Source organism: Musca autumnalis, unplaced genomic scaffold (genome assembly GCF_047663935.1).
Source record: "Musca autumnalis isolate F117 unplaced genomic scaffold, ASM4766393v1 scaffold_4, whole genome shotgun sequence".
Classification (NCBI taxonomy): Eukaryota; Metazoa; Arthropoda; class Insecta; order Diptera; family Muscidae; genus Musca; species Musca autumnalis.
The window spans coordinates 228,704,937-228,731,338 of record NW_027411977.1 but is presented as its reverse complement, the minus strand read 5'-3'; the positions used below and the strand labels follow the sequence as shown (position 1 = coordinate 228,731,338).

At 33.0% G+C, this 26,402-nt stretch overlaps 2 protein-coding genes across 2 annotated transcripts in view; both read left to right on the top strand.

Moving 5' to 3' along the window:
* The window catches only part of LOC141403841 (F-box only protein 32), a 30,719-nt gene extending 23,420 nt beyond the window's left edge, over positions 1–7,299 (top strand). Inside the window, exons 3-6 of the mRNA XM_073986866.1 lie at positions 4,780–5,066; positions 5,154–5,335; positions 5,470–5,562; positions 5,625–7,299. Of these exons, the coding sequence (XP_073842967.1) occupies positions 4,780–5,066; positions 5,154–5,335; positions 5,470–5,562; positions 5,625–6,008 (946 nt within the window). The 3' untranslated portion in view covers positions 6,009–7,299. The remainder of the gene's footprint in view (positions 1–4,779; positions 5,067–5,153; positions 5,336–5,469; positions 5,563–5,624) is intronic.
* Positions 7,300–18,311: 11,012 nt separating this feature from the next.
* Positions 18,312–26,391, top strand: LOC141401192 (dynein intermediate chain 3, ciliary-like). Its single transcript, XM_073981171.1, has 2 exons — positions 18,312–20,016; positions 25,879–26,391. Exons 1-2 carry the CDS (start codon positions 18,415–18,417, stop codon positions 26,278–26,280), a joined length of 2,004 nt encoding a protein of 667 aa, XP_073837272.1. The 5' UTR covers positions 18,312–18,414; the 3' UTR covers positions 26,281–26,391.
* Positions 26,392–26,402: the final 11 nt, after the last annotated feature.

The following is a 26,402-nucleotide window of genomic DNA, read 5'->3' as shown; positions in this document are numbered from 1 at the left end:
GTTTTCGATAGAAAATATTGTTATCGATACTATTTTCTAAAGAAAATATTGTTATCGATACTATCGTCTATAGAAAAAAATGTAATCGACGCTGTTTTCGATAGAAAATAATGTTATCGACACTATTTTCTGTAGAAAATATTGTTATCGACGCTGTTTTCCATAGAAACTATTGTTATCGACACTATTTTCTATAGAAAATATTGTTAACGACACTATTTTCTGTAGAAAATATTGTTATCTATACTATTTTCTAAACAAAATATTGTAATCGATACTATTTTCTATAAAAAATATTGTTATCGACACTATTTTCTATAGAAAATATTGTTATCGATACTATTTTCTATAGAAAATATTGTTATCGATACTATTTTCTATAGAAAATATTGTTATCGATACTATTTTTTATAGCAAATATTGTTATCGGCACTATTTTCTATAGAAAATATTGTTATCTACACTATTTTTTATAGAAAATATTGTTATCGATACTATTTTCCATAGATAATATTGTTATCGACACTATTTTCTATAGAAAATATTGTTGTCGACACTATTTGCTGTAGAAAATATCGTTATAGATACTATTTACCATAGAAAATATTGTAATCGGCACTATTTTCTATAGAATCATTGTAATCGACACTATTTTCTAAAGAAAAAATTGTTATCGACGCTGTTTTCGATAGCAAATATTGTTATCGACACTATTTTCTATACAAAATATTATTATCGACACTATTTTCTATACAAAATATTATTATCGACACTATTTTCTATAGAAAACATTGTTATCGATACTATTTGCTATAGAAAATATTGGTATCAATACTATTGTCAATGGAAAATATTGTTATCGACCCTATTTTCTATAGAAAATATTGTTATCGACACTGTTTTCTAAAGAAAATATTGTTATCGTTACTATTGTCTATAGAAAATATTTTTATCGATACTATTTTCTATAGAAAATATTGTTATCGACACTAATTTCTATAGAAAACATAGTTATCGACACTATTTTCTATAGAAAATATTGTTATCGACACTATTTTCTATAGATTATATTGTTATCGATATTATTTTCTATAGAAAATATTGATCGATAGTTTTTTATACAAAATATTGTTATCGGCAGTTTATATAGAAAAAGTGCTTATCGACAGTATATTCTTAAAAAAAATTGTTATCGACAGTATTTTCTATTGAAAATATTATAATCGACACTGTTTACAATAGCAAATATTGTTATCGACAGTATTTTCTACAGAAAAATATTATTATCGTCACTACTTTTCATAGAAAATATTGTTATCGACATTACTTTTCATAGAAAATATTGTTATCGACACTATTTTCCATTGAAAATATTGTTATCGACATCATTTTATAGGTTATCGACAGCTATTTTTAATGACAATGTTGTTATCGACCCATTTGACTACGGAAAATATTGTTATTGACCCCAATTTCCATAGACTATTTTCAAAACAGGATTGTTAGGGGTTTCCATAATGCAAATAACGTGGATAAGTGGTCTTTATTACACAAAAAGGGAGAATTAAAGATTTTAATTATCCAAACAATGTGGATAGGAGATTTCAGATATCCAAATTATGTCGATAATGGATTTTCTTTATCCAAATAACGTGAATAAGGGTTTTCCATTATCCAAACAACGTGGATAAGTTTTTTTTTCATTATCCAAATAACGTGGATAAGTGATCTACACTAAGCAAATTGCGAAAATTGAAGATTTTCATTATCAAAACAGCGTGGATAAGAGTTTTTTATTATCCAAGCATTGTGGATAAAGGTTTTTTTATTATCCAAATAACGTGAATAAAAATTGTTTATTATCTAAACAATGTGGATAAGGGTTCTCCATTATCCAATTAACGCGGATAAACGATTTTTATTATCCAAACAACGAGAATTAAAAATTTACATTATCCAAACAACGTGGATAAAAGTTTTTCATTATCCAAATAACGGGGATAAGTGTTTTTCATTATCAAAATAACGTGGATAAGAGTTTTTCATTATCGAAGCAACGTGGATAAAGGTTTTTCATTATCCAATTAACGTAGATAAGCGATTTGTATTATCCAACGGCTATTAACGGCTTTTCATTATCGCAACAACGTGGATAAGATTCTCCATTATCCAATTAACATGGATAAGCGATTTTTATTCAAACAACGAGAAATAAAATTTTTCATTATCAAAACAACGTGGATAAAGGTTTTTCATTATCCAAACAACGTGGATAAAGGATTTTTATTATCCAAACAACGTGGATAAAGGTTTTTCATTATGCAAACAACGTGAATAATATTTTTTCATTATCCAAATAACGTGGATAAGTGATCTACATTAACGAAATAAGGAGAATTAAAGATTTTCATTATCCAAACAACGTGGATTAAGGATTTTCATTATCCAAACAACGTGGATAAAGGGTTTTTATTATCCAAACAACGTGGATAAAGGTTTTTCATTGTCCAAACAACGTGGATAAAGGTTTTTGATTATCCAAACAACGTGGATAAAGGTTTCTCATTATCCAAGCAACCTGGATAAGATTTTTTCATTATCCAAATAACGTGGATAAGTGATCTACATTAACGAAATAAGGAGAATTAAAGATTTTCATTATCCAAACAACGTGGATTAAGGATTTTCATTATCCAAACAACGTGGATAAAGGGTTTTTATTATCCAAACAACGTGGATAAAGGTTTTTCATTGTCCAAACAACATGGATAAAGGTTTTTCATTATCCAAACAACGTGGATAAAGGTTTCTCATTATCCAAGCAACCTGGATAAGATTTTTTCATTATCCAAATAACGTGGATAAGTGATCTACATTAACGAAATAAGGAGAATTAAAGATTTTCATTATCCAAACAACGTGGATTAAGGATTTTCATTATCCAAACAACGTGGATAAAGGGTTTTTATTATCCAAACAACGTGGATAAGCTTTTTCCATTATCCAAACAACGTGGATAAAGGTTTTTCATTATCGATGGATAAGAGATAAGAGTTTCCATTATCCAAACAACGTGGATAAGATTTTTTCATTATCCAAATAACATGGATAAGTGATCTACATTAACGAAATAAGGAGAATTGAAGATTTTCATTATCCAAACAACGTAAATAAGAGTTTTCATTATCTAAATAACGTGGATAAAGGGTTTTCATTATCCAAACAACGTGGATAAGAGTTTCCATTATCCAAGCAACGTGGATAAGCATTTTCCATTATCCAAATAATGTGGATAAGCTATCCAAACAACGTGGATACGAGTTCTCATTAATCTAACCATGCGGATAAAGATTTTTCATTATCCAAACAATGTGGATAAGCATTTTCCATTATGCAAATAATGTGGATAAGCTATTTTTATTATCCAAACAATGTGGATACGAATTCTCATTAACCAAACCATGTGGATAATGATTTTTTCATTATCCAAACAACGTGGATAAGATTTTTCATTACACAACAAAGAAGATATGTGTTTTTCATTATCCAAATAACGTGGATAAGTAAATTACATTAATTAAATAACGAGAATTAACAAATTTCATTATCCAAACAACGTGGATAAAGGTTTTTCATTATCCAAACAACGTGGATAAGAGTTTCCATTGTCCAAACAACGTGGATAAGATTTTTTCATTATCAAAATAACGTGGATAAGTGATCTACATTAACGAAATAAGGATAATTAAAGATTTTCATTATCCAAATAACGTAGATAAGAGTTTTCATTATCTAAATAACGTGGATAAAGGGTTTTCTTTATCCAAACAAGGTGGATAAAAGTTTTTCATTATCTAAACAAAGTGGATAAATATTTTCCATTATCGAAATAATGTGGATAAGCGGTTTTTCATTATCCAAACAACGTGGATAAATGTTTTTCATTATCGAAACTACGTAATTTATGTAGTATTCATTATTCAAACACCGTGGATAAGGGTTTTCCATTATCTAGAAACGTGAATAAGAGTTTTCCATTATCCAAACAAAATGGATAACGATTTTCCTATATCCAAATAATGTTGATATATGATCTTCATTATCAAACAACGTGCATACGATTTTTTCAGTATCCAATCAAGGCGTTTAAAAGTTTTTCATTATCAAAGTTACTTGGTTAAGACATTTTTCTTATCCAAATTAAATGGATACGAATTTTCTATTATTCAAGTTACGTGGATAAGATGTTTTTCTATTTCAATTCATTTTTCATTATCCAAATATGACAGATGACAACATTTTCTTTATTATTAATATTCAAAAATTGTGAAAAATGGCATTTTCCTTATCCAAATATAACGGATAATGTATTTTCCTTATCCAATTATTTTGCTTCATGCCTGGATCTCAGAAAAGATTACAAAAAATTAATTTGTTACACTTTCTAAGAAAGCGAGCGCGAAAAAGTTTTAAAATTTATTACCGCAATTTAGTTTTATGCTTCAAATGTTGTTGCTGTTTTTTTTTTTTTTTTGCAATTTAATTTGGTAATGGAAAGCGTTTGAAAAGTGTTTCTTGCTAATTATGTTTCCTCTAGTGGTGGTGGTGGTGCAACAACCAGCCATCCAACCCAATTTTCAGTCATGCGAGCAAAACAAAATGTGATCACAAGTGTCAACATAAAGTTCATTTACACCTGTTTCTTAGTTGTTTTTGTTTCTCTCTTGCTTTTATTAATGTTGTACTCCTTTCCATTTCTGTTTTTTTTTTTTTTTGCAGACTTCCATCCACTAACGAAGATAATTATGAAAGTGATGACAACAACGAGGAAACCATACCACCACACTGCCACATAACTATTAGATGTACCCGAGAAATAGCCGGTTTTAATGGACTGGGTGAAGCGGTTCGTAGATTGGATTTCCGCAGTTCGGTACGGGATCGCCGACGTTTCCATTACATTGTGGCATTACTGCGTTTGTTGGTTGCCCACAAAGGCATTGCAAATTTATCGGGTAGTGCCCAAAAGCAACTGCTGCAAATGGTCGAAGAGGTGGCCTCACATGGTAAGTAAGTGAATAATTTGATTTTATTTCCGTTAATTCGAATCTTTCGTTTCTTTTCAATTTCCTCATTTGGGTTCGATTACCCAGTTAGCGACAGTCAACAACATTTGAATGTGCTGCGTGGCCTGGCCTTGCAGCTGCAACACATTGTCTATCAGGAGAATCAAAAATGCTGGGGCAAACCGTTGGGCAGCTCAAATCTGTGGCAGGAACATGTTGAGACCATTAAACGCATACAACAGCTAGCCAATCAAATTGAAATCAAGGAGGTAAGGGTATGACAGGGGAGGTCGTGATCTCTTTTAGCTTTTCTTGTTATCTGAATTAGGCGGATATGATTGAATAACTTCTATAAAATTTTTAGTATTATTTGGTATTAAAATGTCCTATTCCTTTCTTCTAGCCTGGTCCTGAAATACGTCCAAAACTGCACGACTTACCTGAAGAATGTATACGAGAGATTATTTTACGCATTGCCGATCACAGGGATTTGGAGGTGGGTTGAATTTTTGTTTGATTTTTTTTGGGAATTAAACAATTTTCCTTCTCTTCCTTTAGGCCTCTGCTGATGCCTGGAAAATCATGTCAAAGCTGGTCAATGAACATCGCATTTGGCGTGAACTGATACGTTTCCATTTCAATCAAAATCAAATCGATTCCATTTTGGAGCTAAACAAATTGAAAAGTTTAAATGATGTGGAAGATTGGAAGAAATTCTATCACCAATTAAGACGTACCTATGGCCTGAACGATGACTATCAATTTGCTGAGATTCTGTCATTGTGTCGTTACTGCTGCTGCCTATTTTGGCCCTCGGATGGACATCCATGTATTGTCGATCAAAGTCCCGATTATAAGCAACGCTTGGAGGAAGCTGGTAGCCAATTGACGTTGATACAACCCGTGCCACCGGCTCAATTTTTGAAATTTTTCTCTTTGTAAATTTTGAGTTTAGTTCTGTCCCTGTTTGTTTCTACTATTTTGGAAGGACCGACAGAATCCTGATGATGATCGACCCAAACATAGTTTTTTTTAGTTTTATTAATCTTAAAGCTCATGGTGATAAAAACTGACCTATAAAAAATTTATAATTATAGAATATACTATTATTATATTGAGAAGAAAATTTGAATATTATATATGTATGTATATGTTATTGAAGGAACTGAATGTATAGAGACTTTAGGTATGATATTGATAATGATGATGATGATTTTTAAGCAAAAAAACTCTTTCCTCTTTGTGGACTAAAACAAAAACAAACAAAAAATATTGTAAAGAAAAAGTATTAAGTTTGAAGAAGAGGAAGATGTTTCTAAAAACCAAAAGTGATATAATTATTGTATGGATCAAGTGAGAATCTTAGAATTACATATGTTTGTATGTGTAGAAAGCAAATACTGTAAAATAATATTAACAAAACAACAAAAAAACGAATAACTGTGGTAAACAACAAAGCAAAAACTGTTTGTAATTTCAAAACTAAAAACTAAAATTTGATTTCTTGAGTTTTTTATTGTGTGTGTGAAGAAAACCTAACCAACAAAAATTGTTAATTTACTTTAATAATTTTCTGCCACATTTTTGCTGATATATAAAAAAAATATTTAAGAAACTATCAGTTGTAGTGTACGACTTTATGAATCTTTATAGTTAAGTCTGATATTATATATTTACACAAAAAAATACTATTCTCTAATAATTTGTTTATATATTAAAAAAAAACAGAAACTTCTGCTAATATAGAGAATTTAGGAAAGAAATTCTTTTGTATAAGAATTTTGATAATTTCCAATATAAACGTTTGGTTATAGGAGGAAGTTTACAATGACCAATGGAAGGCAGGGACCAGAGAACCTGTTTTTAGCTCCATGCATGACTCACAGGCTGAATAATGGTGATGTGAATGCTTTCAATTTGAATCACTGGCCGGCCTTCTTTTGACATTGTAAAGCAATCGCCTAGTAAACACAAAAATAAATATGGGTTTTCTTTATTATTTTTTTTTTCAATTTAAATTATTATACATATCGTTAGTAATGTTGATTTCTATTAAAAAAAAAAACGAAGAACTCAAAAGAAAACCAAATTTACTCTGTTTCAAATGAAAAAAAAAAAGATGTTAAAAATAACAAAGAAAAAAAACGATGATATATCATGCCAACTAATTCTATCAAATGTTTACAATTAAGTTAATAATAGCAGCTTTTAATAAAAACCGAAACAACAAAAACAACAACTGTTAATTCCATCTATATATATATATATATATATATATATATTCAAAAAACACATTTGTATTACTTTTCAAATATTTTAGTAATTTCTATTCTTTATAGCGATTTCTCTTCTTCAGTGACCCATAGTGAAATTTGGTGTAGAATATTTTCTTCTTTGGAGTCAAGGCTCCAAAGTGAAGTTTTATAATGAATTTTGGGCAAATTCAAAAACATAACCTAAAATGTTCAACTGGAATTTTACCGAATTTGTTTGGGATTCTTATTGCATTATACAATAGATCTACCAATTTCATTTGTTCAGTGACCCATAGTGAAATTTGGTGTAGAATAATTTCTTCTTTGGAGTCAAGGCTCCAAAGTGAAGTTTTATAATGAATTTTGGGCAAATTCAAAAACATAACCTAAAATGTTCAAATGAAATTTGACCGAATTTGTATGGGATCCTAATTGTATTATACAATAGATCTATCAATTCCATTTGTTCATTGACCCATAGTGAAATTCGATGGAGAACATTTTCTTCTTTGACGCCAAAGCTCTAAAGTCAAGTTTTATTGGTAATATTGGTCATGTTATAAAAAATGACCAACAAGTCCAACTGAAATTTTATCAAATTTGTATAGGCTATTTATTGCATTATGTAATGCTCCTATGGATTTTACTTATTCAGTGACCCATAGTGAAATTTGGTGTAGAATATTTTCTTCTTTGGTACCAAGGCCTTACAATAAAGTTTTCTACGAAATTTTGGACAAATTCAAAAACATAATCTAAAACGTTCAACTGAAATTTTACCGAATTTGTATGGGATTCTTATTGCATTATACAATAGATGTACCAATTTCTTTTGTTCAGTGACCCATAGTGAAATTCAATGGAGATTATTTTCTTCTTTGACGACAAAGCTCTAAAGTCAACTTTTATTGGTAAAATTGGTCAAGTTATAATACATTGCCTATAAAAGCCCAACTGAAATTTTATCAAATTTGTATAGGCTATTTATTGCATTATGTAATGTTCCTATGGATTTTACTTATTTAGTGACCCATAGTGAAATTTGGTGTAGAATATTTTTTTCTTTGGAGTCAAGGCTCCAAAGTGAAGTTTTATAATGAATTTCGGGCAAATTCAAAAACATAACCTAAAATGTTCAACTGAAATTTTACAGAATTTTTATGGGATTCTTATTGCATTATACAATAGATCTATCAATTTCATTTGTTCAGTGACCCATAGTGAAATTCAATGGAGAACATTTTCTTCTTTGATGGCAAAGCTCTAAAGTAAAGTTTTATTGGTAATTTTGGTCATGTTATAAAAAATGACCAACAAGCCCAACTGAATTTTTGTCAAATTTGTATAGGTTATTTATTGCATTGTGTAATGCTCCTATGGATATTATTTGTTCAGTGACCAATAGTGGAATTTTATGTAGAATATACTTCTCTTTGGCACCAAGACCTTACAATAAAGTTTTCTACGAAATTTCAGACAAATTCAAAAACATAACCTAAAACGTTTAACTGAAATTTTACCGAATTTATATGGGATTCTTATTGCATTATACAATAGATCTACCAATTTCGGTTATTCAGTGACCCATAGTGAAATTCGATGGAGAAAATTTTTTTCTTTGACGCCAAAGCTCAAAAGTCAAGTTTTATTGGTAATATTGGCCAAGTTATAATACATTGCCTATAAAAGCCCAACTGAAATTTTATCAAATTTGAATAGGTTATTTATTGCATTATGTAATGCTCCTATGGATTTTATTTGTTCAGTGATCCATAGTGGAATTTTATGTAGAATATACTTCTCTTGGCACCAAGGCCTTACAATAAAGTTTTCTACGAAATTTTAGACAAATTCAAAAACATAACCTAAAACGTTCAACTGAAATTTGAACGAATTTGTATGGGATTCTTATTGCATTTTACAATAGATCTATTATTAGGGTAACCCTAGTACTACCACATAAAATGCAACAATCTGGCAGCATCATAGCAGTGTTGCATGCATCAGTAGTTTTAAGTTATTATCTCTCTCTACTCATTGTCAGTACACAGTCAGTCAGTTACTTTGCAACCACCAATTAATAGACATCTCATCTGTACATATTTCGTCATATTTCATTGTTCTTCATAATTAATACTTTATTTCAACTCATAAAACAACTTAAAGTTTTATTCAATAAATGAATTGATTGTTATGTTTAAACATCGTCTTTCATTCAATCGACCACCTCCGTAAGAACATAACAATTTGGCGACGAGGATTTTGGAACAAAGATGTATCATTCTCGCTAACAATTTGGCGACGAGGATTGTGAATTGAAAACAGCACTCAGTAACAAAAGGAATTTCACAATTTCATCAGAACTTTCAACAAGGCTGCGTAATAATATCAAGACATCGCACACAATAAAAGTTGTGGCAGGAAGATTTTCAAGGAAAACATCAAAACGCACAGGCGTAAGTTCATCAGGAATATTCTAACAAGAATTTTCAAGAAATCTTCAGCGATCAACACTCACACAAACAACAGGTTGCAGTCTCACATATACATAAATTTTTGTCAGCTCAACACACACACCACTACAACGTTGGGAATTTCATCATTTTTGCTGTACACACATACAGACATACAACGGCAGCGTCTCTAAAAAAATTGTAACGGCTGAAAACACACAGACACTAGAACAATCTAGACATGTCGGAACAAGCGAATATTTTACAAATACTTGCGAATCAACAGGATTTGCTCAACAAACTCACACAAATCATCGCTGGACAACAAGGTGCAAACACAGTTTCATCATCAATTCCAGGTGAATCATCAGTGGCAAAAGCCCACCTCATGGAATCTTTAGCTAATTCCATGACGGATTTTCACTATGAGCCTGACAGTGGTTTATTATTTGAATCGTGGTACAATCGTTTCAAACACATCTTCGAAAGGGAAGCAAGTGCACTGGACGATGCAGACAAAGTAGGACTTTTGTGGAGAAAAATGTCCAATCACATTCATGAACGATTCAAGAATTTCGTGTTACCAAAACAACCTCAGGAACTTTCATTGGCAGACACAATCAAGCATCTTACAAGACTATTTGGCAGAACAGAAACACAAGTAAGTCTACGATACAAGTGTCTCCAAATCACAAAGATGGAAAATGAAGATTTTAAAGAATACGCCAGTCGTGTCAATCTTCAGTGTGAACTTTTTAAACTGGATGACCTAACTACAGACCAGTTCAAGTGTTTAATTTTCATACTTGGTCTTAAATCATCACAAGACAGTGACATCAGAATCCGTTTATTACGGCATCTCAATGAAAGTAAGGAAGTAGTCAACCTAGAAAAGCTAGTTGATGAAACACAAAGCATTTTGGATTTGAAAAGTGACACAGCACTAATTGAGGGAAGTCAAAAACAGTGCAACAAAATTGGTAAGCCTCAACAAAAACAAAAGATACCAAAAACAGCATGTTGGTATTGTGGAGATATGCATTATGCAAAACATTGCCCCTACTCCAAGCACAAGTGTACCAAATGTCAACAGATTGGTCACAAAGATGGTTTTTGCAACAGCATGCACAGGCAGAGCAAATCAAAACACAACAACAACAAACCTCAACAGAGCAAAACCAATCACGACCAAAATTCTAAGAAGAACAGTGTGACTCATCAGAATTTCAACAAGAATAAATCAAAATTCAATACAAAAACTATATTGTCAACAAAGCAAGTACACTTCAAGGAATTAAGAAAATATGTCACAGTGAGTATTAATTCAAAACAAGTGAAATTACAAGTGGATACAGCCTCCGACATAAGCATAATTTCTGAGTCAACTTGGAAACGCATAGGAAAACCTGAAACAACCCCAACAACAGAGACCGCCAATGCTGCAAATGCTGAGGAGATGAAATTTCTAGCTAAATGTTCAACAGAAGTCTCAATAGGAGATAAATGTGAAATAGTGGAATGCTATATTTCAGACGTGGAATCACTAAATGTAATGGGCATAGATTGGATTGAGAAATTTAATCTATGGAACATTCCAATTACAGCATGGTGTCATCAAATAAATTTCAACGATGAAATATCAAAAATAAAATCATCATTTAAAGAAGTTTTTGACAACAGTTCAATGGGTTTATGTACCAAAACAAAAGTAAACATCAAGGTACTTCCAAATGCAAAAGAAGTTTTTATACCGAAAAGACCAGTTCCATACGCAGCACGCAGTGAAATAGAAACCGAACTGCAACGTCTTGAAAATTTAGGTATAATAACTCCAGTGGACACATCAAAGTGGGCAGCACCTATAGTCGTAAGTAAACGCAATGGAAAAGTAAGAATTTGCGGAGACTATTCAACAGGTCTAAACAATGCCATAGAACCTAATCAATATCCGTTGCCTACACCAGAAGAGATTTTTGCAGAATGTCACAACTGCACAGTTTTTACCCATTTGGATCTATCAGACGCCTACCTACAAACAGAAGTAGATGACGACAGTAAGGAGTTGTTAACAGTCAACACCCACAAGGGATTGTTCAAATTCAACAGATTACCTCCAGGAGTGAAATGTGCACCAGGTGCATTTCAACGAATAATGGATCAACTATGCACAGGTATAGATGGCGTTAAGGCATATATCGATGATATTATGATTGCCAGTCCAGACATTGAACAGCATAAGCAATCCTTACAAACATTACTGCAACGTATTCAAGAATTCGGATTTCGTCTAAAATTTGAAAAATGTGCGTTCTTTCAAAGCTCAATTATTTATTTGGGACAAATAATTGATAAAGCAGGAATACGTCCAGATCCAGAAAAAATCAAAGCAGTTCAACAGCTCAAAGTGCCTGAAAATATATCCGAGGTAAGATCTTTATTAGGTTCAATTAATCATTATGGAAAATATGTTCCTAATATGAGAAATCTGAGAAAGCCTCTTGATGATCTTTTAAAGAAGGAAGCTCATTTCAAATGGACAACCGAGTGCCAGGCAGCACTAGATAAATTCAAAAGTATTCTTTCATCAGATCTCTTGCTTACACACTATGATCCAAATTTACCAGTCCATATAGCAGCAGACGCATCAAGTCATGGTATTGGTGCTGTTATATATCATACATTTCCAAATGGAAGTATGAAAGCAATTCATCATATTTCAAGGTCATTGACTCCTGCAGAAAGAACTTATAGTCAAATTGAAAAGGAAGGTCTCGCTTTAATTTTTGCAGTACAAAAATTTCACCGCATGATACTTGGTCGAAAATTCACTCTTCATACAGACCATAAACCATTATTAGCCATATTTGGGTCTAAAAAAGGCATACCTGTTTATACAGCGAATAGACTTCAAAGATGGGCGCTAATTCTACTTGGTTATGATTTTGACATCAAGTATACGAACACTCAAGACTTCGGACATGCCGATGTTCTCTCAAGGCTTATAAAATCTCATGAGAAGCCTTCAGATGATTTCATAATAGCATCAATCAACTTTGAGCAGGACATACAAAAAGATTTAAATGAATCAATATCAAAATTTCCAGTAACAAATGCTATGATTGCAGAAGAAACAAAATCTGATAAAATTTTTCAGAAAATTTTATCATACATGGAAAAAGGATGGCCTGAAAAACAAAATCAAGTGGACCAACAAGTAGCACCTTATTTCAAACATAAGGATGAATTATCACAGGTTGACGGATGTCTACTTTTAAATTCAAGAATAATCATTCCACAAAAATTCAGGATGAAAATTTTAACTCAACTTCATCGTGGACATTTCGCAATTGAAAAATGCAAAACGCTCGCAAGGAGTTATGTCTATTGGCCCAACATAGACAAAGATATTGAAGACTACGTCAAAAGATGTCAAAATTGTCAATTAGTATGTAAAAATCCAGTCAAGACAGACTTATCATCATGGCCATTAACAACAAGACCGCTAGAACGAGTTCACATCGACTACGCTGGTCCAATTAAAGGATTTTACTACCTCTTAATAGTGGATGCATACTCAAAGTATCCAGTCATTTATCAAACATCCTCAATCACAGCTACGTCTACAATCAAATTAATGAACGAGTACGTTTCACAATTCGGAAACCCGGAGCAGCTCGTGTCAGACAATGGAACACAGTTCTGTTCCAACAATTTTGAGCAATGGTGCAAGGAAAGAGCCATTCAACATACACGCACAGTTCGTTTTCATCCCAGCTCAAACGGACAAGCCGAAAGGTTTGTTGACACATTCAAAAGATCACTCAAAAAAATGGAAGGGGAAGGAACGATACCGGAAATACTTTGCAAGTTTCAAGAAGTATACAGATCTATGCCAAATGTAAATTCACCAAATGGTTCATCACCTGCAGAAGCATTTCTAGGACGCAAAATGAGAACCATATTCGACGCTCTTAGAAAGCCTTCAACATCAGCTCTGGAAAGAAACGAGAAAATGGAAAATCAGTATAATGCCAAACACGGAACTAAGCCTAAATCGTTCAAGCCAGGAGATTTAGTATATGCAAAAGAGTTCCGTCACAACAAATCAGAATGGGTTCCTGGAGAAATAATCAACAGAACAGGTACAGTCACTTACGACACAGCAATATGGGTCGGAAGTCGCAAAAAGTTAATCAAGGCTCATGCAGATCAACTTCGAACAAGATTAGCAGATGAGGTTCCTCCATCATCAGACAACGCATTACCTCTTGATATATTACTTCAAGACTTCAACATTCAATTGCCTCCTACGGATTATACAGCATCACAACAGTCAAGTGAAGATTTCATTACTCCACCAAGTTCACCCATCATCAACTATCAACCAAGAAGGATCACACAGAGAAGACAGCCAGTTGAAGTAATATCCAGAAGCCCGGTTCAAACTTAAAAGTAGAGTTGTATAGTTCATGAACGAACTAGTTCAATTGAACGATTCATTGAAAAGAGCGTATGAACTAGATCAGTCGATATAGTTCATTATAGTTCAATAGTTCACTGAACTATAATCAGTCGGTGACCGTACGATCAACGAACGATTCACAATCTAGTTCAACATGTCGTTCACAAATATATAAAGTGACGGCGTCGTCTATGTTAAGGGATGCCTTTGTAATGTGATCAGTTTGTTTATGTTTTGGATCAAGGTACATGGAATAGGTGTCCGAAAATGAAGATTTCTACAAAAACATACCAGACATAACATATTACAATATGTCGAATCCAGATTCAATCTGCCTTTTTGGATAGAAAAAAGGGAACAAATAAAAAGTAACACACACACAAGGCTTTTTTGCAATGACAATTTCTACACACACACACAACATACGATTTTTTGCCAGCCACCTAAATGAAGGATGTTTTTTCTAAAATTAATTAATCTTTCTTTAAGAATGCAACAAAACTATGCAAATGTAATATCTTTGTTATGGAGTAGTTAAATTATATTAGTCTTTTGTTTGTTTGTATTTGGTGTACGTATTCATCAAACGACCGATTAAGAGCCGGTGAACGATTTTGATCCGAATGATTGAACTGGACAGTGAACTATGAACTAGATTATTGACCTAGTTCAATTTAAAGAGCTGAGCTATTGAACTAGATCTTTCAAATGAACTAGATTGTACAACTCTACTTAAAAGGGGAGATATTAGGGTAACCCTAGTACTACCACATAAAATGCAACAATCTGGCAGCATCATAGCAGTGTTGCATGCATCAGTAGTTTTAAGTTATTATCTCTCTCTACTCATTGTCAGTACACAGTCAGTCAGTTACTTTGCAACCACCAATTAATAGACATCTCATCTGTACATATTTCGTCATATTTCATTGTTCTTCATAATTAATACTTTATTTCAACTCATAAAACAACTTAAAGTTTTATTCAATAAATGAATTGATTGTTATGTTTAAACATCGTCTTTCATTCAATCGACCACCTCCGTAAGAACATAACATCTATCAATTTCATTTGCTCATTGACCCATAGAGAAATTCGATGGAGAAAATTTTCTTCTTTGACACCAAAGCTCTAAAGTCAAGTTTTATTGGGAATTTTGGTCATGTTATAAAACATTGCCCATAGAAGCCCAACTGAAATTTTATCAAATTTGTATAAGTTATTTATTGCATTATGTAATGCTCCTATGGATTTACTGTTCAGTGATCCATAGTGGAATTTTATGTAGAATATACTCCTCTTGGGCACCAAGACCTTACAATAAAGTTTTCTACGAAATTTTGGACAAATTCAAAAACATAACCCATAAAAGTTCACCAGAAAGTTAAGCAAAGCTTTTTATTGCATTTTATACTGCTTCCAGCAATTTTATTAGTTCAGATACCCACAATTTTGCGGTAGGTAGAATATTTTCTTCTTTGGCACCAAAGCTCTAAAGCTAATTTTTATTAAAAATGTTGGTCAAATTCACAAACACAACCTATAAAAGATCAACACAGATTTTACCAAATTTCTATATGCTTTTTAATGCATTGTTCAGTGACCTACAGTGCAATTTGATGCAGAATATTTTCTTCTTTGGCGCCAAGGCTCCGAAGTGAAGTTTTCTTGGAAATTTTGATAAATTAAAAAACATAACCTATAAATCGTCAACAGAAAATGTAACACATTTGTATAAGCTTTTTTTTACATTATATAATGCTTCCAGCGATTTAATTTGTTCAGTGACTTATAGTGGAATTCGATGGAGAATATTTTCTTCTTTGGAACCATGGCTCTAAAGCAAAGCTTTTTAGGAAATTCAAATTCAAAAACATAATCTATAAACGTTCTAATGAAATTTTACCAAATTTTGTATGGGTCATTTACCGTTTTATCTAATGCTTCCACCAATTTCATTTGTTCAGTGACCCATAATGAAATTGTATGTAGATTAATTTCTTCTCTGACACAAAAGCTTTAAAGTGTAGAATTACTGTAAATTTGCATTAATTTCAAAAACATAACCTATAAAAGTTTAACTGAAATTTTACTAAATTTTTATAGGCTTTTTATTGCATTATATAGTAGTTCCATCATCTCCATTTGTTCAGCGAACCACAATGAAATTTAATACAAAATATTTTCTTCTTTGGCACCAATGCTCTGAAATGAAGTTTTCTTGGAAATTTTGAGCAAATCCAAATTTGTGTAGGTAATAAAATTCATTATATAATGCTTTTACTGATTTCATTTGTTCAGTGAGTTATAGTAAAATTCAATAAAGAATATTTTCTTCTTTGACGTCGAGGCTCTCAAGTTAGTTTTTCTAGGAGATTTTGATCAGATTCAAAAACATAACCTATAAAAGTTGAAAAAAAATAACAAAATTTTAATAGGATTGTTATTGCATTATCTAATTCATATAGCGACTTCATTTGTTCAGTGACCCATAGTGAAATTCCATGAATAACATTTTCTTCTTTGGCACCAATGCTCTATAGTGAAGTTTTGTTGCAAATTTGGGCAAATTCAAAAACATAATTTATTATTTTATTCACCCAATTTGTTAAAGCTTTTTATTGCTTTATATAATCATACGAACGGATTTTCTTCTTCAATGGTCTATTGTTAAATTCCATATAGAAGATTTTATTCTTTGGCGCCAAGACTCTAAAGTAAAGTATTATTAGAAATTTTGGGCAGATTGAAAAACATAACCTATAAAAATGCAAAAGAAAATTTAAAAATCTACGAGTGGTTGGAGATGCCCTAAAAATATTTTTAAAAATCCAGGAGTGGTTGGAGATGCCCTAAAAAGATTTTTAAAAATCCAGGAGTGGTTGAAGATACCCTAAAAATATTTTTAAAAATCCAGGGGTGGTTGAAGATGCCCTAAAAATATTTTTAAAAATCCACGAGCCTCTTAAGATGCCCTAAAAATATTTTTAAAAATCCACGAGCCTCTTAAGATGCCGTAAAAATATTTTTAAAAATCCACGAGCCTCTTAAGATGCCCTAAAAATATTTTTAAAAATTCACGAGTGGTTGAAGATGCCCTAAAAATATTTTTAAAAATCCACGAGTGGTTGGAGATGCATTAAAAATATTCTTAAAAATCCAGGAGTGGTTGAAGATACCCTAAAAATATTTTTAAAAATACACCAGTGGTTGAAGATGCCCTAAAAATATTTTTAAAAATCCAAGAGTGGTTGGAGATGCCCTAAAAATATTCTTAAAAATCCAGGAGTGGTTGAAGATACCCTAAAAATATTTTTAAAAATCCAGGAGTGATTAAAAATACCCTAAAAATATTTTTAAAAATCCACGAGTGGTTGAAGATGCCTTAAAAATATTTTTAAAAATCCACGAGTGGTTGAATATGCCTTAAAAATATTTTTAAAAATCCACGAGTGGTTGAAGATGCCTTAAAAATATTTTTAAAAATCCACGAGTGGTTGAATATGCCTTAAAAATATTTTTAAAAATCCACGAGTGGTTGAAGATGCCTTAAAAATATTTTTAAAAATCCACGAGTGGTTGAAGATGCCTTAAAAATATTTTTAAAAATCCACGAGTGGTTGAAGATGCCTTAAAAATATTTTTAAAAATCCACGAATGGTTGAAGATGCCTTAAAAATATTTTTAAAAATGCACGAGTGGTTGAAGATGCCTTAAAAATATTTTTAAAAATCCACGAGTGGTTGAAGATGCCTTAAAAATATTTTTAAAAATCCACGAGTGGTTGAAGATGCCTTAAAAATATTTTTAAAAATCCACGAGTGGTTGGAGATTCCCCAATAATATTTTTAAAAATCCACGAGCCTTTTAAGATGCCCTAAAAATATTTTTAAAAATCCACGAGTGGTTGAAGATGCCTTAAAAATATTTTTAAAAATCCACGAGTGGTTGAAGATGCCTTAAAAATATTTTTAAAAATCCACGAGTGGTTGAAGATACCCTAAAAATATTTTTAAAAGTCCAAGAGTGGTTGAAGATGTCCTAAAAATATGTTTTAAAAATCCACGACTGGAGATCCCTCGACGTGCTCGTTCCCATTTTGAACATGTCAAATAGTTTTTGAAATTTTATAAAAACATAAATAATTTTTCTCAAAACCTTAAAAAAAGTCGGAGAAAATGATGCATTCAGCCAATCAATTTGTTTACACCCGTGAACGTCGACGCTTTGGGCGCCAATGCCTCTTCAGTGATCGTAATCAATTGATGCTGAGCATCAATCCAAGTAAAAGGCAAAGATGTCAATTCATACTACGTAATCCAGTTCACCAAGGTACCCAGCTGAGTCGACAGCTGGCCTACACAATAATGGAGACGGAAAATGTTACCCTTGCCGAACATGGAATGTATCATTATGAAGGTGGTTGGCCGCGGGAGGTTAATATAAAGGATGAAGAAGCCACTCTAAGACATCGTAAGAAAATCGAACGTGATGATAATTGGGGTGGTCAGGTGATTGGATTGATACACCAATCTGGGGAAGTGGCAGAAGAAAACAATACGGTGAATATTTATCAAGAATTCTTTTTGGATCTGCCTGGAGAATTGGGCCAAGATATACGAATGGCATTTGAGTCAAGGCAAAAGAATATTTTTCATGATCCGGAAATTATACGCAGACCCATTTCTGTTATCGATTGGACACCGAATGATGTAAAGAGGTTTTTGGTATTGCATACCAATATTCCATTGGAGAGGAAAGTCCCTAAGGAGGGTAATAAAAAAGAGAAACCCAAGGAAAAGGAAGACAAAAAGAAGTTAGTACTGCTAATGCCACTGGTAAAGCAAGAGAAAATTGTAAATACCAATGATTTTTATATCTGGAATTTGGACAATCCCTTAAAACCCATGATCACCTTCAGTTGTGATGACAAAGTTTTGAAATGCGGCTATTGTCCCAAAGATGAAAACTGGATTGCTGGGGGCTTGAAATCTGGGAAAATTTGCCTCTGGAATTCAAGAATGGGTGGTCAACCGGTAAGCATTTGTCCGTTGGAGGCGGCACATCGTGAGCCAGTAGCGGCTTTATGTTGGGTCCACTCCAAAACCAACACAGAATTCTACACCGGATCCTATGATGGTTCTGTAAAATATTGGGATGGCAGAGATCTAGAGAATCCCATACAAGAACTGCTTATGGATACCGAAATGACTGATGACCAGTCACGCGATCGTTCACATGGCATCACCGCTATGGAATTTGAATATACCATACCGATTCGTTTTATTGTCGCCACAGATATGGGTAGTATTTTCATTGGAAATCGTAAGGGTATGACACCCATGGAAACATTGGCAGCTGGTAATTATCGTTTATTCGCTGGACCCATACGTACGGTGGAGCGTAATCCGTTTTTTGTTAAGAATTTCCTTATAACTGGAGATTGGTGTGCCAAAATATGGGCCGAAGAATGTAAGGCATCACCATTGACATTTTTGGTTAAGAAACGAAATCAGGTGTTATGTGGTAGCTGGAGTACAGCACGGTGTTCACTGTTTGTAACGGGAGATAGCGAAGGAGAATTGGATTTTTGGGATATGCTATTGAATCAAAGGAAACCGATTTTTACGCTGAAGTTCTCTTCGAGGGTATTGTGTGTGAGATTTAGAGCAGATGGAAAATATTTGGCGGTTGGTTTGGGTAATGGTGATATTCAAATTCTAGAAATGGACAGAGCCATGAAGCAGAGCAGCAGCAAGGATAAGGCGTTAATGGTTGCGGTAAGTATGTGGGGAGAGAGACAAATATTCCAAAAAATATGTTTAAAAATCCACGAGCCTTCGTAGGTGCCCTAAAAATATTTTTAAAAATCCACGAGCCTTCGTAGGTGCCCTAAAAATATTTTTAAAAATCCACGAGCCTTCGTAGGTGCCCTAAAAATATTTTTAAAAATCCACGAGCCTTCGTAGGTGCCCTAAAAATATTTTTAAAAATCCACGAGCCTTCGTAGGTGCCCTAAAAATATTTTTAAAAATCCACGAGCCTTCGTAGGTGCCCTAAAAATATTTTTAAAAATCCACGAGCCTTCGTAGGTGCCCTAAAAATATTTTTAAAAATCCACGAGCCTTCGTAGGTGCCCTAAAAATATTTTTAAAAATCCACGAGCCTTCGTAGGTGCCCTAAAAATATTTTTAAAAATCCACGAGCCTTCGTAGGTGCCCTAAAAATATTTTTAAAAATCCACGAGCCTTTGTAGGTGCCCTAAAAATATTTTTAAAAATCCACGAGCCTTCGTAGGTGCCCTAAAAATATTTTTAAAAATCCACGAGCCTTCGTAGGTGCCCTAAAAATATTTTTAAAAATCCACGAGCCTTCGTAGGTGCCCTAAAAATATTTTTAAAAATCCACGAGCCTTCGTAGGTGCCCTAAAAATATTTTTAAAAATCCAAGAGCCTTCGTAGGTGCCCAAAAAATATTTTTAAAAATCCACGAGTAGGTGCCCTAAAAATATTTTTAAAAATCCGCGAGTAGTTTTAGGTGCTGTAAAAATATTTTTAGAAATCGACGAGTGGTTGTAGGTGCCCTAAAAATATTTTTAAAAATCCACGAGCCTTCGTAAGTGCCCTAAAAATATTTTTAAAAATCCACGAGTAGTTTTAGGTGCCCTAAAAATATTTTTAAAAATCCACGAGCCTTCGTAGGTGCCCTAAAAATATTTTTAAAAATCCACGAGCCTTCGTAGGTGCCATAAAAATATTTTTAAAAATCCACGAGCCTTCGAAGGTGCCCTAAAAATATTTTTAAAAGTCCACGAGCCTTCGTAGGTGCCCTAAAAATATTTTTAAAAAACCACGAGCCTTCGTAGGTGCCCTAAAAATATTTTTAAAAATCCACGAGCCTTCGTAGCTGCCCTAAAAATATTTTTAAAAATCCACGAGCCTTCGTAGGTGCCCTAAAAATATTTTTAAAAATCCACGAGTCTTTGTAGGTGCCCTAAAAATATTTTTAAAAATCCACGAGCTTTTGTAGGAGCGGTAAAAATATTTTTAAAAATCCACGAGACTTTGTAGGTGGCCTAAAAATTTTTTTAAAAATCCACGAGCCTTCATAGTTGCCCTAAAAATATTTTTAAAAATCCACGAGCCTTCGTAGGTGCCCTAAAAATATTTTTAAAAATCCACTAGCCTTCGTAGGTGCCCTAAAAATATTTTTAAAAATCCACTAGCCTTCGTAGGTGCCCTAAAAATATTTTTAAAAATCCACGAGCCATTGTAGGTAGTCTTAAAATATTTTTAAAAATCCACGAGCCTTCGTAGGTGCCCTAAAAATATTTTTAAAAATCCACGAGCCTTCGTAGGTGCCCTAAAAATATTTTTAAAAATCCACGAGTACTTTTAGTTGGCCTAAAAATATTTTTAAAAATCCACGAGTACTTTTAGGTGGCTTAAAAATATTTTTAAAAATCCACGAGCCTTCGTAGGTGCCCTAAAAATATTTTTAAAAATCCACGAGTACTTTTAGGTGGCCTAAAAATATTTTTAAAAATCCACGAGCCTTCGTAGGTGCCCTAAAAATATTTTTAAAAATCCACGAGCCTTCGTAGGTGCCCTAAAAATATTTTTAAAAATCCACGAGCCTTCGTAGGTGCCCTAAAAATATTTTTAAAAATCCACGAGCCTTCGTAGGTGCCACAAAATTATGTTAAAAAATCCACGAGCCTTCGTAGGTGTCATAAAAATATTTTTAAAAATCCACGAGCCTTCGTAGATGCCCTAAAAGTATTTTTAAAAATCCGCGAGCCTTCGTAGGTGCCCTAAAAATATTTGTAAAAATCCACGAGCCTTCGTAGCTGCCCTAAAAATATTTTTAAAAATCCACGAGCCTTCGTAGGTGCCATAAAAATATTTTTAAAAATCCACTAGCCTTCGTAGGTGCCCTAAAAATATTTTTAAAAATCCACTAGCCTTCGTAGGTGCCCTAAAAATATTTTTAAAAATCCACGAGCCATTGTAGGTAGTCTTAAAATATTTTTAAAAATCCACGAGCCTTCGTAGGTGCCCTAAAAATATTTTTAAAAATCCACGAGCCTTCGTAGGTGCCCTAAAAATATTTTTAAAAATCCACGAGTACTTTTAGTTGGCCTAAAAATATTTTTAAAAATCCACGAGTACTTTTAGGTGGCCTAAAAATATTTTTAAAAATCCACGAGCCTTCGTAGGTGCCCTAAAAATATTTTTAAAAATCCACGAGTACTTTTAGGTGGCCTAAAAATATTTTTAAAAATCCACGAGCCTTCGTAGGTGCCCTAAAAATATTTTTAAAAATCCACGAGCCTTCGTAAGTGCCCTAAAAATATTTTTAAAAATCCACGAGTAGTTTTAGGTGCCCTAAAAATATTTTTAAAAATCCACGAGCCTTCGTAGGTGCCCTAAAAATATTTTTAAAAATCCACGAGCCTTCGTAGGTGCCATAAAAATATTTTTAAAAATCCACGAGCCTTCGAAGGTGCCCTAAAAATATTTTTAAAAGTCCACGAGCCTTCGTAGGTGCCCTAAAAATATTTTTAAAAAACCACGAGCCTTCGTAGGTGCCCTAAAAATATTTTTAAAAATCCACGAGCCTTCGTAGCTGCCCTAACAATATTTTTAAAAATCCACGAGCCTTCGTAGGTGCCCTAAAAATATTTTTAAAAATCCACGAGTCTTTGTAGGTGCCCTAAAAATATTTTTAAAAATCCACGAGCTTTTGTAGGAGCGGTAAAAATATTTTTAAAAATCCACGAGACTTTGTAGGTGGCCTAAAAATTTTTTTAAAAATCCACGAGCCTTCATAGTTGCCCTAAAAATATTTTTAAAAATCCACGAGCCTTCGTAGGTGCCCTAAAAATATTTTTAAAAATCCACTAGCCTTCGTAGGTGCCCTAAAAATATTTTTAAAAATCCACTAGCCTTCGTAGGTGCCCTAAAAATATTTTTAAAAATCCACGAGCCATTGTAGGTAGTCTTAAAATATTTTTAAAAATCCACGAGCCTTCGTAGGTGCCCTAAAAATATTTTTAAAAATCCACGAGCCTTCGTAGGTGCCCTAAAAATATTTTTAAAAATCCACGAGTACTTTTAGTTGGCCTAAAAATATTTTTAAAAATCCACGAGTACTTTTAGGTGGCTTAAAAATATTTTTAAAAATCCACGAGCCTTCGTAGGTGCCCTAAAAATATTTTTAAAAATCCACGAGTACTTTTAGGTGGCCTAAAAATATTTTTAAAAATCCACGAGCCTTCGTAGGTGCCCTAAAAATATTTTTAAAAATCCACGAGCCTTCGTAGGTGCCCTAAAAATATTTTTAAAAATCCACGAGCCTTCGTAGGTGCCCTAAAAATATTTTTAAAAATCCACGAGCCTTCGTAGGTGCCCTAAAAATATTTTTAAAAATCCACGAGCCTTCGTAGGTGCCACAAAATTATGTTAAAAAATCCACGAGCCTTCGTAGGTGTCATAAAAATATTTTCAAAAATCCACGAGCCTTCGTAGATGCCCTAAAAATATTTTTAAAAATCCGCGAGCCTTCGTAGGTGCCCTAAAAATATTTGTAAAAATCCACGAGCCTTCGTAGCTGCCCTAAAAATATTTTTAAAAATCCACGAGCCTTCGTAGGTGCCATAAAAATATTTTTAAAAATCCACTAGCCTTCGTAGGTGCCCTAAAAATATTTTTAAAAATCCACTAGCCTTCGTAGGTGCCCTAAAAATATTTTTAAAAATCCACGAGCCATTGTAGGTAGTCTTAAAATATTTTTAAAAATCCACGAGCCTTCGTAGGTGCCCTAAAAATATTTTTAAAAATCCACGAGCCTTCGTAGGTGCCCTAAAAATATTTTTAAAAATCCACGAGTACTTTTAGTTGGCCTAAAAATATTTTTAAAAATCCACGAGTACTTTTAGGTGGCCTAAAAATATTTTTAAAAATCCACGAGCCTTCGTAGGTGCCCTAAAAATATTTTTAAAAATCCACGAGTACTTTTAGGTGGCCTAAAAATATTTTTAAAAATCCACGAGCCTTCGTAGGTGCCCTAAAAATATTTTTAAAAATCCACGAGCCTTCGTAGGTGCCCTAAAAATATTTTTAAAAATCCACGAGCCTTCGTAGGTGCCCTAAAAATATTTTTAAAAATCCACGAGCCTTCGTAGGTGCCCTAAAAATATTTGTAAAAATCCACGAGCCTTCGTAGCTGCCCTAAAAATATTTTTAAAAATCCACGAGCCTTCGTAGGTGCCCTAAAAATATTTTTAAAAATCCACTAGCCTTCGTAGGTGCCCTAAAAATATTTTTAAAAATCCACTAGCCTTCGTAGGTGCCCTAAAAATATTTTTAAAAATCCACGAGCCTTTGTAGGTGGCCTAAAAATATTTTTAAAAATCCACGAGCCTTTGTAGGTGCCCTAAAAATATTTTTAAAAATCCACGAGCTTTTGTAGGCGCCCTAAAAATATTTTTAAAAATCCACGAGCCTTTGTAGGTGGCCTAAAAATATTTTTAAAAATCCACTAGACTTTGTAGGTGGCCTAAAAATATTTTTAAAAATCCACGAGTCTTTGTAGGTGTCCTAAAAATATTTTTAAAAATCCACAAGCCTTCGTAGGTGCCCTAAAAATATTTTTAAAAATCCACAAGCCTTCGTAGGTGGTCTAAAAATATTTTTTAAAAATCCACGAGTACTTTTAGGTGGCCTAAAAATATTTTTAAAAATCCACGAGTACTTTTAGGTGGCCTAAAAATATTTTTAAAAATCCACGAGTACTTTTAGTTGGCCTAAAAATATTTTTAAAAATCCACGAGTACTTTTAGGTGGCCTAAAAATATTTTTAAAAATCCACGAGTACTTTTAGGTGGCCTAAAAAAAAATTTTAAAAATCCACGAGTACTTTTAGGTGGCCTAAAAATATTTTTAAAAATCCACGAGCCTTTTAAGGTGCCCTAAAAATATTTTTAAAAATCCACGAGCCTTTTAAGATGCCCTAAAAATGTTTTTAAAAATCCACGAGCCTTTTAAGATGCCCTAAAAATGTTTTTAAAAATCCACGAGCCTTTTAAGATGCCATAAAAATATTTTTAAAAATCCATGAGCCTTTTAAGATGCCCTAAAAATATTTTTAAAAATCCACGAGCCTTCGTAGGTGCCCTAAAAATATTTTTAAAAATCAACGAGCCTTCGTAGGTACCCTAAAAATATTTTTAAAAATCCACGAGCCTTCGTAGGTGCCCTAAAAATATTTTTAAAAATCCACGAGCCTTCGTAGGTGCTCTAAAAATATTTTTAAAAATCCACGAGTCTTTGTAGGTGCCCTAAAAATATTTTTAAAAATCCACGAGTCTTTGTAGGTGCCCTAAAAATATTTTTAAAAATCCACGAGCCTTCGTAGGTGCCATAAAAATATTTTTTAAAATCCACGAGCCTTCGTAGGTGCCTTAAGATTTTTTTTAAAAATCCACGAGCCTTCGTAGGTGCCATAAAAATATTTTTAAAAATCCACGAGCCTTCGTAGTTGCCCTAAAAATATTTTTAAAAATCCACAAGCCTTCGTAGTTGCCCTAAAAATATTTTTAAAAATCCACGAGTCTTTGTATTCCACACATTTCATTCCAGATGTTTGAACGTGAACAGCTGCGCTGTAAACTGTTGGAGGGACGTGTTGAAGAAATCAAATTAAAACATCGTCTTACAGCTGCCGATTTGGAGAGGAAAACTTTGCTGGAAGCTCAACAACAACAACTTATCCCAGAACCTTTAGATCCTGACAATCCAGATGAATTTCTACGTATTATAACTTCGGATGAAGAATTTCGTGACGTTTTAAATTCGTTCCAAGATCATGTCCTTAAGGTGGATAGGAAACGTCAAAAACGTGAATACATTATGGAGTTGACGGACTTTGACATGGACAATATCAATCTTAGTCATGAAGACATACCACCCACTGTAACAAATGCTGGCAGCGTTAGTGATGAGGAAAATCTAAATGAAACAAATGAAATAACTAATTCTTAGATTGCTACTCACTTGTTCCAATCACTTGTATTCAAATTCTTTAATAAAAGCCGGAGTCGGCTTATCGTACTCGATGCTGTTTTTTGAGTAAAAAGCAGCTCTTTTACTGCAGTTCTGGGTTT

What these genes read in the sequence shown, in the direction of transcription:
- LOC141401192 (XM_073981171.1), top strand. Translation starts at nt 18,415, where the DNA reads ATGATGCATTCAGCCAATCAATTTGTTTACACCCGTGAACGTCGACGC. An exon ending in ATAAGGCGTTAATGGTTGCG is followed by an intron (nt 20,017 to 25,878) that starts GTAAGTATGTGG and finishes ATTTCATTCCAG; the next exon opens with ATGTTTGAACGTGAACAGCT.